The sequence below is a fragment of the Olea europaea genome, unplaced genomic scaffold, assembly GCF_002742605.1.
Source record: "Olea europaea var. sylvestris unplaced genomic scaffold, O_europaea_v1 scaffold592, whole genome shotgun sequence".
Taxonomy (NCBI): domain Eukaryota; kingdom Viridiplantae; phylum Streptophyta; class Magnoliopsida; order Lamiales; family Oleaceae; genus Olea; species Olea europaea.
Window position 1 is genome coordinate 196,536 of NW_019264263.1, and position 17,689 is coordinate 214,224.

General features: G+C 33.5%; 1 protein-coding gene across 3 annotated transcripts in view; it reads right to left on the reverse strand.

Annotated features, from left to right (window-relative positions):
* The window catches only part of LOC111389459, a 5,983-nt gene extending 1,803 nt beyond the window's left edge, over window positions 1-4,180 (reverse strand). Inside the window, exons 1-7 of one of the 3 annotated variants that reach the window (XM_023014376.1) lie at window positions 3,992-4,180; window positions 3,758-3,797; window positions 2,050-3,060; window positions 1,562-1,627; window positions 1,279-1,477; window positions 999-1,079; window positions 413-699 (exon numbers count right to left, since the gene is read on the reverse strand). In XM_023014376.1, coding sequence (XP_022870144.1) covers window positions 1,015-1,079; window positions 1,279-1,477; window positions 1,562-1,627; window positions 2,050-3,060; window positions 3,758-3,760 — 1,344 coding nt within the window. In that variant the 5' untranslated portion in view covers window positions 3,761-3,797; window positions 3,992-4,180 and the 3' untranslated portion in view covers window positions 413-699; window positions 999-1,014. Of the gene's footprint in view, window positions 1-412; window positions 700-731; window positions 1,080-1,278; window positions 1,478-1,561; window positions 1,628-2,049; window positions 3,061-3,757; window positions 3,798-3,991 lie in introns of those variants that run through there. The other 2 variants (XM_023014377.1, XM_023014375.1) reach the window with 2 other exon arrangements.
* Between the last annotated feature and the right edge of the window lie 13,509 nt (window positions 4,181-17,689).

The window sequence follows — 17,689 nt, forward strand, 5'->3', positions numbered from 1 at the left end:
TTCGCTAGATTTTCAACAAATGAATAGGAAACGAAAGATAAAACATAAATCATGAATTCCATTGAACTCAGAAATGATATATTGGAAAAATCCATTGGTTCTTCTAATATCAATAGGTTGATCATTTCACTCGTGTACTTTCCAAAAGAAAAAAGGACTTCAGAGTCTTCCCAGAATTTTTGTTAGTTTATAATGTCTGGCCTCACACTTTTTCCTAGTCTAACTTGACAAAGGATGTGAAGAGCGTCGTGCCACTTCAAAAGCAGCCCAACCTGATCTGCTGTACACACTTAGTTCCGGGGGTGATGAAAGGAATAAGATGGCTAAAACTTATATTTCTTCTATACCATACACGACAGTCCACAGCTTACTCAGAATATCTACGCAAACAAATAAAAACTAACAATCTAGGTAACTGATTCTCAGGCATGGGAAAAGGAAAAATCACCATTAATCAATACAGAAAGCAATTTCCCTATCTCCCAATACCCATCCAGTGCCAGATCAGACTTCAACATATGGAAATGAGAGTAATCAAACTCAACCTTCATTTTTGTACAAATCTAATCCCCCTGCACCTGATAATACAATAACAGTAGTCCTCCAAGATGCAACAAGATATTTCCTCCTACCTAGGCCTCCAGCACACGAACATGATCATCAAATTTTAGTACCATCTTTACAAAAAATTTCCAAGTCCTAAATTTGGTTTGAAGATAACCGTTCAGAAATACATAATTTGGTGATACATTACATATACAACTTACAACAAAATGTTGAGAAAAATAATATTTTCCTCTTTCCCTTTTCATTTTTTGGGTGGGAAAAAAGGGGGTGGGGGTAATGTTGAGGGCTCATTTCAAGTTTTCACCAAATACCAAGATGTCCAGAACAAGACAAAATGTAAAACTCCAGATCAGATGCATTTTATAATATTTATCTATGTAGCGAGTTAGCATTTGTCTCTATGCACAAGAAAGATCACATAGCAAACTCACATTTCGATTACTACTCTCATAGATTTAGAGCTTCCTTCCCATATATACGCTGAAGCTCACGGGTTGCCGCTTGGAATGATTCTGGAATGAGGAAAAAGAGAAATTAATTAATCAGAAAACTTTGCGTGGGGAGGATAAGGAGGTATGTTGGAATAAAATATTAAATACTAGAATCCTGGATATGACTGTACAATATAATAAAAAGACCTTAAACTCGTTTTCCTAATATCCAAGTTCTGTCCAATCCTTCCTACCAAACACGACACAGCATTTTTATTACCTTTCCAAATACGGAAGGCCTTTTGATTTATTGGAGAACCAGTCACAGTCTGAATTGCATCAAATAACATACTTTCTGGAGTGCTTCTCAACTCTTGAACTATCTGATAAATTGTCTTCCCATTCTCAAAGTATATGTGGTTGTTCGGGTGCTTTGTCTTGCATCCAGCATGACGCTCAAACTCATACGCATTCAGGGTCTTTATCAAAAGAATAATTTAAGATAGAGGGTTTAAACAACAGAATCACCTTCGTTTATTATGCAGGGAAATGAGATAGCTTACCTTCGAATACTCACAAGTTTGACACCCACAAAGATAGCCAGATCCTTGAATAATTCCACGAAGCTCCTTATTAAATGCAAGAAGACATCCCATAAATCAGGGAACTAGAATAAATTTGACTAATCTTAAAAATTACTTCTAAGTAACTAATTTTTGCCAACATATAGTTACTCTTCATTTCAATTTTCAGTACAAATCTTAAGCCTCTATTTGTCTACCATTCTTTGAAAACTCTTTTTTTTTTTTTTTTTTTTTTTTCTAAAACTCATTTTCAAACACACATTCTCACATTAAAATATTTTACACGTAAATTTAAAATTTTTCCAACTTTTTAACCACACATTTTTTCAAAAAATCACTATTCCAAAACTTATTTTCCTCAAGAAACTCTTTTTAATGGGCATCAAACAGCGGCTATGTAAATTTAACACTTTTTTCAGCTTAGCCAAACATGCTGAAAATGGGAAGAAAATGTAAAAAGGAATTACCTCCCGCGATACAGAAACATATCTCACAGGCACCCCATCAAGTATATTAGTTGCTATCAAACTCCTGACATTGGAAGGGAAGCTATTTGGCGCTTCTTTCCTTGATGGTTTTGTTTCAGACTTATTTTTAGATGTCGAGTCAGGCCTGGATTTGGGCGCCTGAGAGGTGCTCATAGTAATATTAGCATTCTGAACGTCCACCGCTTTTTTGCTTGGTATTTCAGATGTCTGATCTGAAGATTGTTCGTACAATAAGCTATAGCTACCAATTGGCCTTGCCAGAGCATCAAGAACCGATTCGTCTTGATAGCCACCAAAAGATATGGTGTTAGTTTCCCCTTTGTCGTATGAGTGAGACATCAATGTGACATGATCATTGCCTTTTCTGGAGTTAGAACTCACAGATCTCATATTTGCATCCCCACTCCCATAGGGTTGTCCCATGGATATGAAGGTATCTGTACTTCCCCTGCTATAGGTCTGATCCATGGAAATCCCTACGTTTTGTTCCAAAGATGCAAGCAATCCATTTTCAGAGTCCTTAACCTGATTAACTTTGACTTTTCTAATTCCACCATAGCTTATGCATGTTTCTGGATCTTCGATACCATAAGATATTGACAGACCAACAGAAGAGTCATTTCCAAACTGTTCATCAACAAACTTCTTCCTCATGTTTAATCCATCCGTCCCAACAGTGGACATATTTCTTTCAGTTAAGTTTACAGATCTGGTAGTCTCGGGTCCGAATAGCCTATCAATGAACTGGTTTGGTACAGAGTGAAAGCCAGAAGAATAATCCCAATGAAGAGCATTTGACATGGAAATTCCTGCTGCTGGCTTGACAATTGGAGATTCAACAGTTTGCTTTTTATTAGGAATTAGCTCAGGTTCAGCAGCATCAGAGAACCATTGACGACCACGCTTGGGCTCCATACTAGACAAATTACCAAAAACTGCATCCCCGTCAGTCATTGGTCCACCACCCTTTGGCATCCAAAATCCCTTGTCCTGGAAAGACAAGAATTACATAAAATTTCAAAAAAGTATCTTCGCCACCACTTCAGTAAACCAGGTCTTGTAACAATATGATGACCTAAGCATATCTTCGGTAAACAGCTATTCACAAAGTATTAGAGTCAGTTTAAGAGTACAGAATCTATAGCCGTAACACTTATTGGGTAATTGAACTAATGCTTAAAGTTATATTAAATTGCAATGAACTAATCATATAAAGGTAAAAGCTCCTCTTGAAAAATTAGTATAATGACATATAAGTAAGATTCAACTTGCCAAATTATGATTCCAGAGTCTTCATAATTCTGCTTGTAAATTCACCCACTAACTAAAAACATCTAAGAATCACATCAATTTTACATTTTCTTATATTAAACCCTTTAAAAGGTCTTAAGTATCCAAATTTCCATTATAAATCAGATTTTCAACTCATTTCTTTCACTTTTTCCCTTGATCAGATAGTTGACATGCATTAAGTCGCCCCAATATTTTATCCATGTGTAATAGTTATTAGGGCAAGTCCCTTTCTTCGTACAGTAATCCTCTTCTTCGTTGTAATGACATGGCAACTGAACGCAGAGAGTGTTCTTCACTTCATTTCGATTTTCAATTTAGTGTTATTGTTGCTATAGGTGGCAAGGGATTAGACGCTGAATCCATAACAAAAACACTACTAAAAGACAAAACTTACCATTTAGCAGCTCAACTTGAATGAATAATACGAACTCTCCCTACATAAAAAAACACAAAATCAAAACAATATTTAAAAAAAAAAAAAAAACTGCGTCAATCATAAATTTATCCACTCCGTATAACATCAATCAATAACCATAAAGAAAGAAAAAATCTTGAGATTCAAATCAAAACCCTAGCACAAATGAAACTTTAAAATTCTAATCCAATATAAAACAAAGTTGTAACCTACCTTTAATTACAAATCTAGATGGCGCCGATGAACTTCCCGGCGGCGCGTGTCAGTCAATTAATTAGCCTAAGGTTTCGAGGGTTTTTCATTTTTTATTTTTGGTTTTTTGGGTTGTGATAGTCGGGATTTGCAGGAAGCTCTGAGGAGCACTCGATTTTTGCCTATGAGGAAAGGCCTAGGTGCAAGTGTACATACACTCGGGTTATGCTTTTCTAGACGTAAACGTGGCATGAGATGGATAAATCTACGCCGCTCAAAGATCCAAAATTGTGTTCAAGCGCATGTTCGTGAATCTTGAAATCTCTAGGTCACACTAATCGGACGGCTGTATTTTGAAGCCCGGGTTTGACGGGAATTTACATAAATAAAAATTGAAAAATGCACAAAAAATTTCCATTTGCACAAATTTCTTCCAAAAATTTCATTTTTTTGCTGCAAAATATCAATTTTACCATTTGTAAGGAGCAATAAATGTTTGATTTGATGATAATTTATTTTATATATTTTAAACATTTAAGATATGATTATTATATTGTATAATATGTATTTTTGTTAAAAAAAAAGCCTGAAAAGTTGAAAAAAATACACAAATATGTAGAGCACAAACCCTACCTTCTTCTTCACCATCTTCATTCCATCATCGATAAGGAAAAACTATTGATCAATCTCAAATGTGAGCTACTAGAAATTGTTTATATTTTAATATCATAGTTTACTACTATAAATATTTAATATAACATGGTCATATTTAATTAAACTTTTTAAATTTCTTATTCATTGATATGATTTATTTTTGATATATTTTTCGAAGGGAAAAAATACCAACATACTCTAAGAAATGTGAAGGATTTCGTATTTAATGAAACATTAAATTATTCCTTATTTATTCGTGGGAAGATATTGTGACGTTGTAGTTGAGAATTGGTAATGACCATTAATATTTTCAATAATTTCTTCCAAAGAACCAAATACATGGTTTTTAAGCTTCCTCGAAATTTATGGCACATCAACTGTTGAGTAGTGTCTTCGAAATCGTCGAGTTAGACATCTGAACGTTGAACTCGACATTTACTAACTGTCGGGATAGACAATTTAACTTTCGATTTCGACACTTGAATTGAAACCCTTTATTTTCCTTTAAGCTATTACATGGATCTAAATATTCGAAAACTCTAATTGGATGGTATTAAATGTTGACATATAGAATGTGCAAAATTCTCACATTTACAATCCTAACATTTTAGATATGTGTCATCAATTGAAATTCATCGTGCCGCATAGGGAAAAGTTTGTTCAACCCCTAATGTAATACAAGTTTCTTAAACAATCACTCGATGCCGTTGTTCAAGTTGCATGTCCAATGTTCCCCTACTGCATTGTATATTATCAAGTTATATTATCGTTTTGTTGTCATTATCGTTTGCGGCCTTATTGCTCTTTATGTTGTCATTATGGAACTCTATTATTGTTGAAAATAATTCAACCACATTACTCAAAAACTGCTATCACAATTCACTAAAACATCTAATTTTAATCCCCAACAAACACCTTGTTTGTAAGTTGTAAATAGTGGACTCAATTGACGCATAAATAATAAACATCACTAATATTAAATTATATTACTATGGAGAAAAGGAGAATGACAATTACAGAATTGGTTTGAATTTTTTACTACAATATTAGAGGTGCAGTGCTTTTTGTACTTTAAAAAAAATCAGCAATTTACCGTTTTCATTTTTATCATGCCATAACATATCGATTTCATCGGAGCGTATATATCTTGTATAAAGGTATTTTCAACTTACGGTATTCCTCAATACATTTTCAACTTACATTACTATCTTCAACTTACATCATCATTATTATTCCCACATAATTCACAGACAGACAAATAAATACACGTTCAACTTCACAAGTAAAATACGGATCCATAGACAACATATTGCATGATAGCTCGACAATTCATCTGTCGTTTCAGATAGATTGTCTCTGTCATTCTCGACACTTGGTCCGGAGCACATAAGAAAGTGCACACAAGAGGCATAAGGGACATGCAGATGCTAAAATCTTGGTAAAAACATTACCAAATTCATCCCTAAAAAAGATAGACTATACATAACTTATTATACAACTACATTTTAATACTGTCCACTTCATTCGTCGTCGACATTTGAACCTTCTCTACTACTTTCGTCATCAAAATATGAATCTTAAATCGTGAGTACGATTTTATCATAAAGTTTTCTTTTGTAGTTGTTGGTAATCAATGATCCTGAATACTTTTTGATTTTAAATGTAGCACTTGCCGGAAGAACATATCCTTTACTATTAGGGAACATTGAAGTGTGTTTAAATGTAAATAGACGACAAAGAAAATGATGAATGATAAAATGATAAATTCTCATATCATAAAGATAACAGCATTCGCCATATCTCCAGTAAACACAGCATACGAGGTTTATCAAATGCAAAGTGTCTCAAAATAATAATGCACCAAAAATATTAATTTTTGATATTGGGGATTCCATGTTCACACTTGATGAACAAACAACTAAGTAGACAAAGTTAGTTGTAAGCATTAGTGTGTAGAAATATTCCTGCGGGCATAATAGTTTATTAGACAACATATTTTATTACTTGCCGACAGTTCAACTGTCGATCACAACAAATTGTAGAATAATTTTCGACAGTTCATTGCAAATGAGTAAAGTACATTGAAAATTTCAACGTAACGGACATTCGGATATACACCATTATGTACATACATTATCACGTGAATCCCTGACAGAAACTAGAGACTATAAATATAGTTTACAAAAGCATAATAGTTGCAAAATTAACAAATTCAGCTATGTCACCATTGAATTTCACCTAGGAACACACAACATTTAAGTGACGGTTACAAAAAACTAAAATATTTGTGCGCATTATTAATAGAAACTGTAAAACATTTTAAAATGAAAAGCTACACAAAAGTACCATCATGATATGTTTCCATTGTGAAATAAGCACATCCAAAAATAGTAGTATGTCATTAACTACTTCAAACAACAGTTATTTTATCCTTGAGAATATGTTACTATTTCCCTAGTTGACTTTTATAATGTATCTGATATGTTGCTCGTTTAACGTTGGTTGACTTTCTATTCCCTCCCCCTTGTGAATGGAGTTCTAGTCGATGCTGCAGGCACTCAAACACTTGTCGATCGTTGTATATATGCATTAGCGTCATCGTCACCTTGAACGGATATAGTTGACGCCAATGGTACATCAGTGTTTACCCTTATGTAAAAGTGATTTGCATCTTATTAGTTACTAAAATTTAATAATAGAAGAAAATAAAAGATTCTACCAAGATTTGAAGTATAACAATGACATGATACGTTTGTCTTCAACAAAATATATTTAACGTAAAATATAAGAATTTGACATTGTATAACTATTCCATTATGGAACTTACCATTTGCCAAAACATACGGAACTTCGTGACAGTCCGGTCATGTACCTTCCAGGTCGACACCTTTATACAAAATAATTAAGTTTCAAATGCGAATGTTAAGAAATCAAAATAGTTGAGCAATTATTTTTTAAAACTGAAAGTAGTAACACATACCAATTGACTCCTTTACCCATCTAGTCAAAGGACCTTTTGGTAGTTTGGGCTACCTTCATACGAAACAATCACGTTTGAAATCATAAAGATAAAAACTCCAAACAGTGGGACAAATGCATTTTTAAATTAAAGTGATAATACATATCAATCATCTCATTTTACCTAACTAGCCAATGGACCCTCCAGTAGTCCAGGCAAGCACCTTTTGGGTCGATGACTTCTCTATCTAAAATGCCAGTTTATACAGATGGATTCATAACTACTATGTCTATATTCATGAAGTAATAATGGTTCTTAGGTATATGTTATACATTTCAACCCCTAAAATCGCACGTAGAAGGGAAGTTTAATAAAATTTAGCTTCTATAACCAACTGTCGAGATAAGTGGGTCAATTGTTGAGAACCACAATTCATCTCGACAAATGATTTCGTTACTGTCAGAATTGACATTTACATTTCCATTTCACATTCATATTGGTTTTCCAAGACATAAAGAGTCAAGTTATGACAAACATGATATATGTTATACTTAAAGCTTCAAATAACACCAATTTTACATAATATATGTTATACTTAAAGCTACAAATAGCACCAATTTTCATATACTCAGCCATAAGTTTTATATGTAAATGCAAAGACACTTTCAAGAATGAAAATAAAAATATCAAACACTTAAAACAACATTCAAATAATCCTGAATAATTATATAAAGACACACTTAATCGAGCTTATTTGTGTATGTTGACCAGAATATACCCAGTTCAATCTTGGCTCATTTCACAAACTCAAAAATTAAACCCAAACTCAATTTGCCCAATAATGACCAATAACCATTATTTACATGAAGGAAAAGTGAAAAACATAATTATAAGAATAAATTTATAGACAACTTACATAAAGTATAATGTTAACATTTTCATAGAACTAGAAAAACAGACATGAAAAATCGAAAAACTAAGACATTGTACCAATCTAGGGCAAAAATAAAAAAAAATACTGCTAAATTTGAAAAATTAGAAGAGAAGAGAGCAATAAATGCAAAAAGAAAGAAAAAAAGAAAACCTCAAGAGATTAATGGTGATTTTTGTCGGCGTTGGACTGATTAATGATCATTTGGCTTCAAGCTTGAACAAAAATAGAGAATTTTAGCATCGCCGACGACCTTGAACGAGAGGAAATGAGAGACAAAATTAAGCCGTTCAGATTTAATGAAAGACATGTAGGGTATTTGAGTTATTTAGAGGGGCAAAAATGTTTAAAATTGACAATTGTGCAAATAATTTAAAAAGTGACATTTTTGTAAATGCAAAGAAAAAAATTGACTATTTTAGTAATTTTCACTAATTTTAAACTCTGTTTTCTACCTTATTAATTTTAACCACATTTATAAAGTAAAATATTTTACACGTAAAATTTTAAAATTTTAATTTTTCCAATTTTTAACCAGACATCTCCTAAAAAATCTTGTTCAAGACGTTATTTTCTCCAATAAATAGTTGTCAAACCCTCGTTTGAGCTAATAAATTTTAGAGTGCTAATTTTTTAAAAAATAAACATAATTTTAAATTTGCTTGTAAAATTATTTTATTGGAAAAAAATGTATAGTTGAAATTGAGTTTTTAAAAAATAAGGGGCTATTCTTTATTGTTTTCAAGCCATTTTTTGTTTTCGATTTTCCAAAATGATGAAAATGCGTTCTCTTTCCTATTTTCGAAAATGAGTTTATAAAAAAAAAAAATTGTACTAGAAAACTCAAGACGTTTTTTAAGTGTTTTGCAGCCAAATCAAAGAAAATGAATGAAAACACGGGAAACACACCCAAATTAAAAACAACCTTTATCTCTTTCTTTTTACTCTCTATCAATCTATCCCATAAAATACAGCAGACGTTCCAAGGGTTTGCTCTGCCTTCCCAGTCACAGATTGAAGAATCTCTTAGGCTCATCCTCATCTCCTATCCTCGTCTCAATACTATGTTCAAATCTAGGTATTTCTTTGGTGTTATTTCTTTGCTTTGCCTTTCCATTCTCCCACTTTTAGATTGCGTTTTTCTTTTTCTGAAGCTTGAATTCGTCAGGTTCTTTTCCATCCCCCTTCTCTCTATCTAATATATTTATACAAAGGGTGATTTTTGGATGTTTTGGATTGGTTAACTTTTCGTTTATTCTTGGAACAGGATTTGATGGTTAATTATTGTAATCACTGCTATCATATGATTTTAACGCCAATTCATTCTTGCATAAAATTTTGCTGATTGATTAGGAGCTTTTTTTGTATGAAAATGGGGAAATCGAGTCAACCTGCAACTTGGGCAAATCCAAGTTAGTTTTTTAACACCTGTTCGAGTGAGGTTTCCGTTCTTGTGATAAGCTTCTTTGGATTTACTCTCGACGAAATTTCAAAATTTTGATTGATATTCGGAACAAGCTTAAAATTTTTAACTGTATTTACTGTGAGGAAGATGATAGGTGTACCTAGGTGATAAGACATGAAATGTCGTGAGTTACATCCATTAATTCTTGCATTTTTATGACTAATTAACACCTAGATATGCTAAGTACCCTTGTATTGTGATTTATGTTGATTTAGATGATCATGGCATAAAATAAAAGGAAAGAGCGAAAAAGGACCTAAATGAAAGAAATCAAAATTTCAAGGGCTAAAATGTAAATATTCAAAAGTTGAACCGGAAGGAGAAACGAAGGAGTGAAAGATTTGAAGGCAATTGATGGAAGACCTAAAGTGTTGGAAGAAGGAAAATAAAAAAAAGAGGCAAAAAAAAGAAGAAGATGAAAGCTCAGGGACCAAGTTGCAAATAATCCCCAGATGAGACAAGCAATGGAATGAAGATTCAAGAGTGCTAGAGGTCAAGTGGATGAGAAAAGAAGTTAAAAGGATGAAATACAATCAAAGAATAGTCATACATCAATTTCCAATCGAAAAGGTTATGCACCGATTTTCAGCATCATATTAGGACCCATTTTTGACATGGTAAACGATCGAATTGGAAGATAACATCTGAAGAAAAGTTATATCCCTTTGAGCTAGCTTCCCAACACACTTTGAATCACCTCAATTGGACATCAAGAAAGAACGTTATGATCAAAATACTCAAAACTGTTCGACGGGAAAACGGTTGTTCTATTCGGTCGCATAGTTCAAAACCAATGGGTCGCATTCTGACCTTTAGAGAACTTTTGGGCTGCAAGTCATTGTTCTATCTGACCGCAAAACTTATAACTATGTGGTCGCATACCTAATTTGAATCAAATACTTGTGGAAACAAATCTTGTACACCATATATAAGCCCCAAATCTCGTCCAAAATAGGGAGAACGCACCCAACCCAATTTTTCTCTCTTTGTGCTCAAGGTCTACGATGTGCAACTAGTTTCTTTTGCTTCATCGAAGGAGACGGAAGCCTTGGAACAATTATAACTATGAGATCCACCTGATTTTTATTGATTAATTCATATACTTAGTATTAAATCTTATTCTGCAATTATTTTTATGATTGTTGTGTTTCATTTCTAGAGTGCACACTAGTTTATTAATCTCAATAATCTATAGCTAAGTTGAATTTCAAAACTGTAATTGTTGATTGGTTTAACTTATGAAGTAATTAAGACTGATAATTTGCTGGTTGGAAATTATTAAATCTTAGGGAGAAGATTTGTCTAGGTTAAATGCAAACACTTGGCTTGTGTTATCTAGTTTATTGATTTTCCTAATTCGTAAAGCCATTATTAAATTAAATTCTCACGCTTGTCTAGGATTGTTTGATAATGAGGATTAATTAGATCGCTTATTTCTAATTAATTAAAACTAAGGAGAAATAGAAAAAAATTTCGAATGAGAAATTTTTTTTTTCACAATGAATGCTACAATTATGAATTGATGATTATTTGTGGATCAATGATCGATTATTAATTTCCAACAGTGGATATTGACTTAGATCAAGGTTTGTTTTATTGCTTATATTTAATTCGGTGATTTGTATTATTTCAAGAAAACCAAAACCCCCAATTTTAGTTAATATTGCATCAAAAAGTAAATAAATCATTTTTCGTGGGATCGATCCTTACTTTCACTACTACATTAACTTTAAGAAGTATAGGTTTTAATTTGGAGTGCCTATGATAGAACGCACCAAATTTTGGCGCCGTTTTCGGGGAGTGATTTAGTTTATTTTTATGCTTTTTATTTGTTTCATTAGTTTTTGTTTTTAAAAAAAAATTGTTTATTTTGTTTAGTTTAGTTTTTCTTTTCTTTTTGCTTCCTTGATTGTTTATGCCCATAACTAGATTCTCTAATCAATGTGATTTGCAGTATGATCCAGAAAGAGAAAGAACTTTGCGCAGGTTGAGGATTGGCATGGGTATGAATCAAACTTTGAAAGAGCTTACAGCTCCGGATTTGCATCAACAACCCTTGTGCATAACTTTCCTTAATTTAGATGCTAATACTACTTTTGAATTTAAATCTGGACTAATACATCTATTGCCCACCTTTCATGGTTTTGCAGGTAAAGATCCCCATAAACATTTGAAGGAATTCCACATGGTCTATACAAGCATGGAACCTACGGGGGTAACTGAAGAGCAAATTAAACAAAGAGCCTTTCCGTTCTCTCTGAAGGATGTAGCTAAGGATTGGCTCTACTATCTACCATCTGGAAGTGTCACAACATGGGAGGAAATGAAGAAGATGTTCTTAGAAAAATATTTTCTTGCTTCAAGGGCAGCAAACATCTGAAAAGCAATTTGTGGTGTAATGCATGATAGCAAGGAATCCTTACATGAATACTGGGAGCGTTTCAAGCGACTATGTGCAAGCTGTCCCCATCATCAAATCAGTGAAGAACTACTTATCCAGTATTTTTATATAGGTCTTCAACCCACAAATAGGAGTATGATTGATGCTGCAAGTGGAAGAGCTTTGGTGGATAAAACTCCTGAGGGCGCGAGGAATTTAATTGCAAACATGGCAGCTAACTCTCAACAATTTGGCACTAGACTCGACACTCTTTCTAGACATGTTAATTTACATCTTTTGAGCAACAACTTGCGAGTCTAACTTCTCTTGTTCATCAAATGACTGTAGGTAATATGCAAATGACGAAGGCATGTGGAATTTGTTCGGTGGCAAGACAACCAACTGACATGTGCCCAACTCTTCAAGAAGATGAACAAGTTAATGCAGTAGGCAACTTTCCTGGAGAACCACAAAGGAATTATAATCCTTACTCGAACATCTACAATCCAGGATGGAGGGATATCCTAATCTTAACTATGGGAATCAACAAGTGAATCAACCAAACTTCTAGCAATACAGGCAGCCATATCCTGCTAGACAACAGTAGGACCAAACTTCAAGTTCAGGTATGCCTTTTGAAGATATTGTCGTCTCTTGCCACTAACACTTTGCAATTCCAACAGGAGACAAGGACAAGTATTAAAAGTTTGGATAATCAGATGGGTTAAATGGTAACCTCAATCAGTAGGCTGGAAGCACAATGTTTGGGAAAATTACCCTCTCAAACAATGGTCAATCCAAGGGAAAATGTAAGTGCAATCTTGCTGAGGAATGGTAAGGAGGTTGAAATTCCATGGCAACCTCTATATCATTGAAGCAAGAAAAGGAGAAAGATGTCACTGAAAAAAGAGTGTTCCCAATGATGATGGCGTATCTAAGCGTAAGTTTCCATCTCTTTCTGAGTATAAACCGGTACCCCCTTTCCTTCAGGCTTTAGTAGAACCTAGGAAAGATGAACATAATCATGAACTTTATGAAATTTTTCGTAAATGTGAGGTAAACATTCCATTGTTGGATGCTATTAAACAAGTACCTTGTTATGCTAAGTTCTTGAAGAAATTGTGTACCCTAAAAAGAAAACAAAAAATTAAAAGGTGTGAAATGATAAAGGTAGGGAAAAATGTTTCTGTAATCATTCAAAGGAATCTCCCTACAAAGTGCAAAGATCCAGACATGTTTAGCATCCCTTGCACTATAGGTAGCACTAGGATTGAAAAGGCCATGTTAGACTTAGGAGCTTCTATTAATGTCATGCCATACTCTGTATACGCTTCTTTAAAACTTGGACCTTTGAATGAAACTGGTGTTATAATTCAACTAGCTGATAAATCTAATGCCTATCCTAAGGGTGTAGTTGAGGATGTTCTCGTGAAAATTAATGATTTGGTTTTTTCCGCTGACTTCTATGTGCTTGATATGGGGTATAGTGATTAAACTATCCCCATTCTATTAGGAAGACCATTCTTAAGGGTATTCAAAACTAAAATAGATTTTTATAGTGACATGCTTACTTTGGAATTTGCTGATAAAATCAGTGAATTTAATATTTATGATGCCATAAAACATCCTGATGAAACTAACCTGTTTATTCTATTAAAGTGACTGATAATTTAGAATAAGAAGTTTTAGAACCTGATAAAAATAATGCAGTGAAAGTTGCCATTAATAAGCATACTAAGGATGTAAATTGGGAGTTATCCTCGAATACTGCCTTGTAGGAAATCATTGCAGCATTGAATGCTTCTCCAAAGTCAGGTAAAAGTTCGTATATTATTTTGCCAATTGCTAACGAAAGGCCTTTCTATGCAGGTTTCCAAACGGATGAAGTGAGAACATGGGACCTTGGGAACTCAATTGATGCCGATTGAGGAAGGAAGTAATAAGTCTAGTGAAAAACAATAAACAAAGGCACTGCTTGGGAGGCAACCCAAGGGGAGTTCGTTCCTTTACTTTTTATTTTTCTTTTTGTTTTCGTATTTGCATTCATATTTTAGGTTAAATCTGTTCTCTTCTTAACATTTTGCTTTACATTGGGGACAATGTAAATTTTAAGCGTGGGGGAAGGAATTTAGGTTAGGTTGTGTTTTAAATTTTCGATTTGGGTCATGCTTTCGTTACTTCTGACAAGACAAGAAAATTTTTTCGCGAAAATTTGAGGAAAAAGTTGTGATTTTAAATGATTTTTGGTTGCATGTACTACTTGATAGATTCAATTAGCCTTTGATGGACTCATAACATGATTGAATAAGTAATCTTCCAACTTAGAGTTAATTAGTATGGCTATTCTTTTTGATGATGGTAGTAACTAAATTCTGTAGACAAAAAGTCAATGATATTTTGAGCCTTCAGACTAACACATGCATATCGATCTCACTATTTTCTTTCATGAGTGATTTTCTTCCATGGATTTGTTTCTCTAGAATTACCTTGATTCTCTTCGAGGTCATATTGATACATGCATGCATGAACATGATTAAAACTATTTTTATTACATCAGTACGCCACATTAGCTAAATAGCCTAACCTGTAATTAATTTTTTCTTGTTGAACCCCTTTGAGCCTTATCGCCTTTTCTTTCTTTGAACCCATGTTACAAGCTTTAAATTTGGAAAAAACAATATCTTTGTCCAAGCCATAGAGCTAGTGGGGTATTGTTCTTCATTTTGATATATGGGAGTGCGAAAAAAATAAGTGTGGGGGTGTCTCAAATTTTGGTAGGATTATGATGATGGAATGGAACATGTTCTCAATTACAATCCATAAGTTTCAATATTAGTGCAATATTTTGAGTTAAAAAAATCGAAAAAAGAAAAAAATGATGAAAAAGATGAAAGAGAAAAAAGTGATTGAGGAAATAGTTTTCAATGTTACAAAATTATTTTATATTCATGATTCCTCCTAATATATTAGAAGGGATTGGGTTGTGTGAAATAGGTGCAAAGAAGTTGTGAGTGGAGATATTGATCTTACACATTTTATGTATACGTTTGAGCTGAGTTAATTCATCTTTAGTCCACTAGTTCAATGGCTTTTGAGTCACTTACTCAAATACTTCCCACCTGGACCCTAAGCCATGCTACAACCTATAGAAAAGGCATAATGATTTAGGTTATGCATGTGATCTGATTGGGGGAGAATAAGAAGATATGCAAGCATATGATAGAACATCTCTATTGGAATGAACTTGAGCAAAACACTATCCATTAAACACATGAGAGTTGAGTGCTTATATTCTGTGAGGGTCTACATGTTTGGTTTACTCCATCCTTATACGAGAATACTTGCTAATTGATTATAAGTTGTGTGAAAATGTTTGTTTATGATGTGTTATGTGTTTTGGCTAGTTTGGTCGTTCTATGTTGATAGCATGGAAATCTTAACATCTTTATGAAAGTGAATTTGAATTTTACTCGAGGACGAGCAAAAGCTAAGTTTGGGGAAATTTGATAAGACATGAAATGTCGTGATTTACCTCCATTAATTCTTGTATTTTTATGACTAATTAACACCTAAATATTCTAAGTACCCTCATATTGTGATTTACGTTGCATTTGGATGATCATTGCGTAAAATAGAAGAAAAGAGTGAAAAAGGACCTAAATGAAAGAAATCAAAAGTTCAAGGACTAAAATACAAATATCCAAAAATTGAATCGAAAGGAGAAATGAAGGAGTGAAAGATTTGAAGTTCAATTGATGGAAGACTTAAAATGTTGGAAAAAGGAAAACAAAAAAAAGAGGCCAAGAAAAGATAAGATGAAAGCTCGGGACCAAGTTGCAAATAATTCCCAGATGAAACGAGCAATGTAATGAAGATTCAAGAATGTTAGAGGTCAAGTGGATAAGAAAAGAAGTCAAAGGGATGAAATACAATCAAAGTATAATCACACATCAATTTCCAATCGAAAAGGTTATGCATTGGGACCCATTTTTGACAAGGTAAACGATTGAATTGGAAGATAACGTCTGAAAAAAGTTGTAACCCTTTGAATTAGCTTCAAAACTAACTTTGAATCACCTCAATTAGACATCGGGAAAGAACGTTACGATCAAAACACTGAAAGCTGTCCGGCGGGAAAACGGTTGTTCTATGCGATCGCATAGTTCAAAACCAATGCGGCCGCATTCTAACCTTCAGAGAACTTTTGGGCTGCAAATCATTGTTCTATGCAACTGAAACACTTATAACTATGTGGTCGCATACCTAATTTGAATCAAATATTTGTGGAAACAAATCTTGTACAACATATGTAAGCCCAAAATCTCGTCCAAACAGAGAGAACGCCCCAACTCTTTTTCTCTCTCTTTGTGCTCAAGATCTATGATGTGCAACTAATTTCTTTTTCTTGAGCGAAGGGGTCGGAAGCCTTGAAACAATTATAACTGTGAGATCAACCTGATTTTTATTGATTAATTCATATGCTTAGTATTAAATCTTCTTCTGCAATTATTTTTATGATTGTTATGTTTGATTTCTAGAGTGTACGCTAGTTTATTAATCTCAATAATCTATACCTAAGTTGAATTTTTAAACTGTAATTGTTGATTGGTTTAACTTATGAAGTAACTAAGATTGATAATTTGCTGGTTGGAAATTATTAAATCATAGGGAGAAGATTTATCTAGGTTAAATGCAAATGCTTGGCTTGTGTTATTTAGTTTATTGATTTCTCTAATTTGCAAAGCCATCATTAAATTAAATTCTCGCACTTGTCTAGGATTGTTTGATAATGAAGGTTAATTAGATCGCTTGTTTCTAATTTAGTAAAACTAAGGAGAAATAGAAAAATTGTTTCGAATGAAAAATTTATTTTTCCCATTGAATGCTACAATTATGAATTGATGATTATTTGTGGGTCAATGATCGGTTATTAATTTCCAATAGTGGATGTTGACTTAGTTCGAGGTTTGTTTTATTGCTTATATTTAATTCAGTGATTTGTATTATTTCAAGAAAACCAAAACCCCCCATTTTAGTTAATATTGCATCAAAAAGTAAATAAATCACTCTTCGCGGGATCGACCCCTTACTTCCACCATCGACTTATTGAATCCACCGAAGATTACAGTCCACATTAGTGTTGCTGTAAGTTGTGCAACCATGTAGCATTGCTGTGAGCCGTAGCAGTGACGCCCCCATTGGTTTAAAACTAGATCTAAGAAATAAGGGAAAACTGTGTGCGAGGTGGTTCTGGCGCCGAATAAGAGGAAGACAGTAGTTTCGCCGCCTGTTGCAGCAACAGCAACGTTGCCACTATTGTTCTCTGGTAC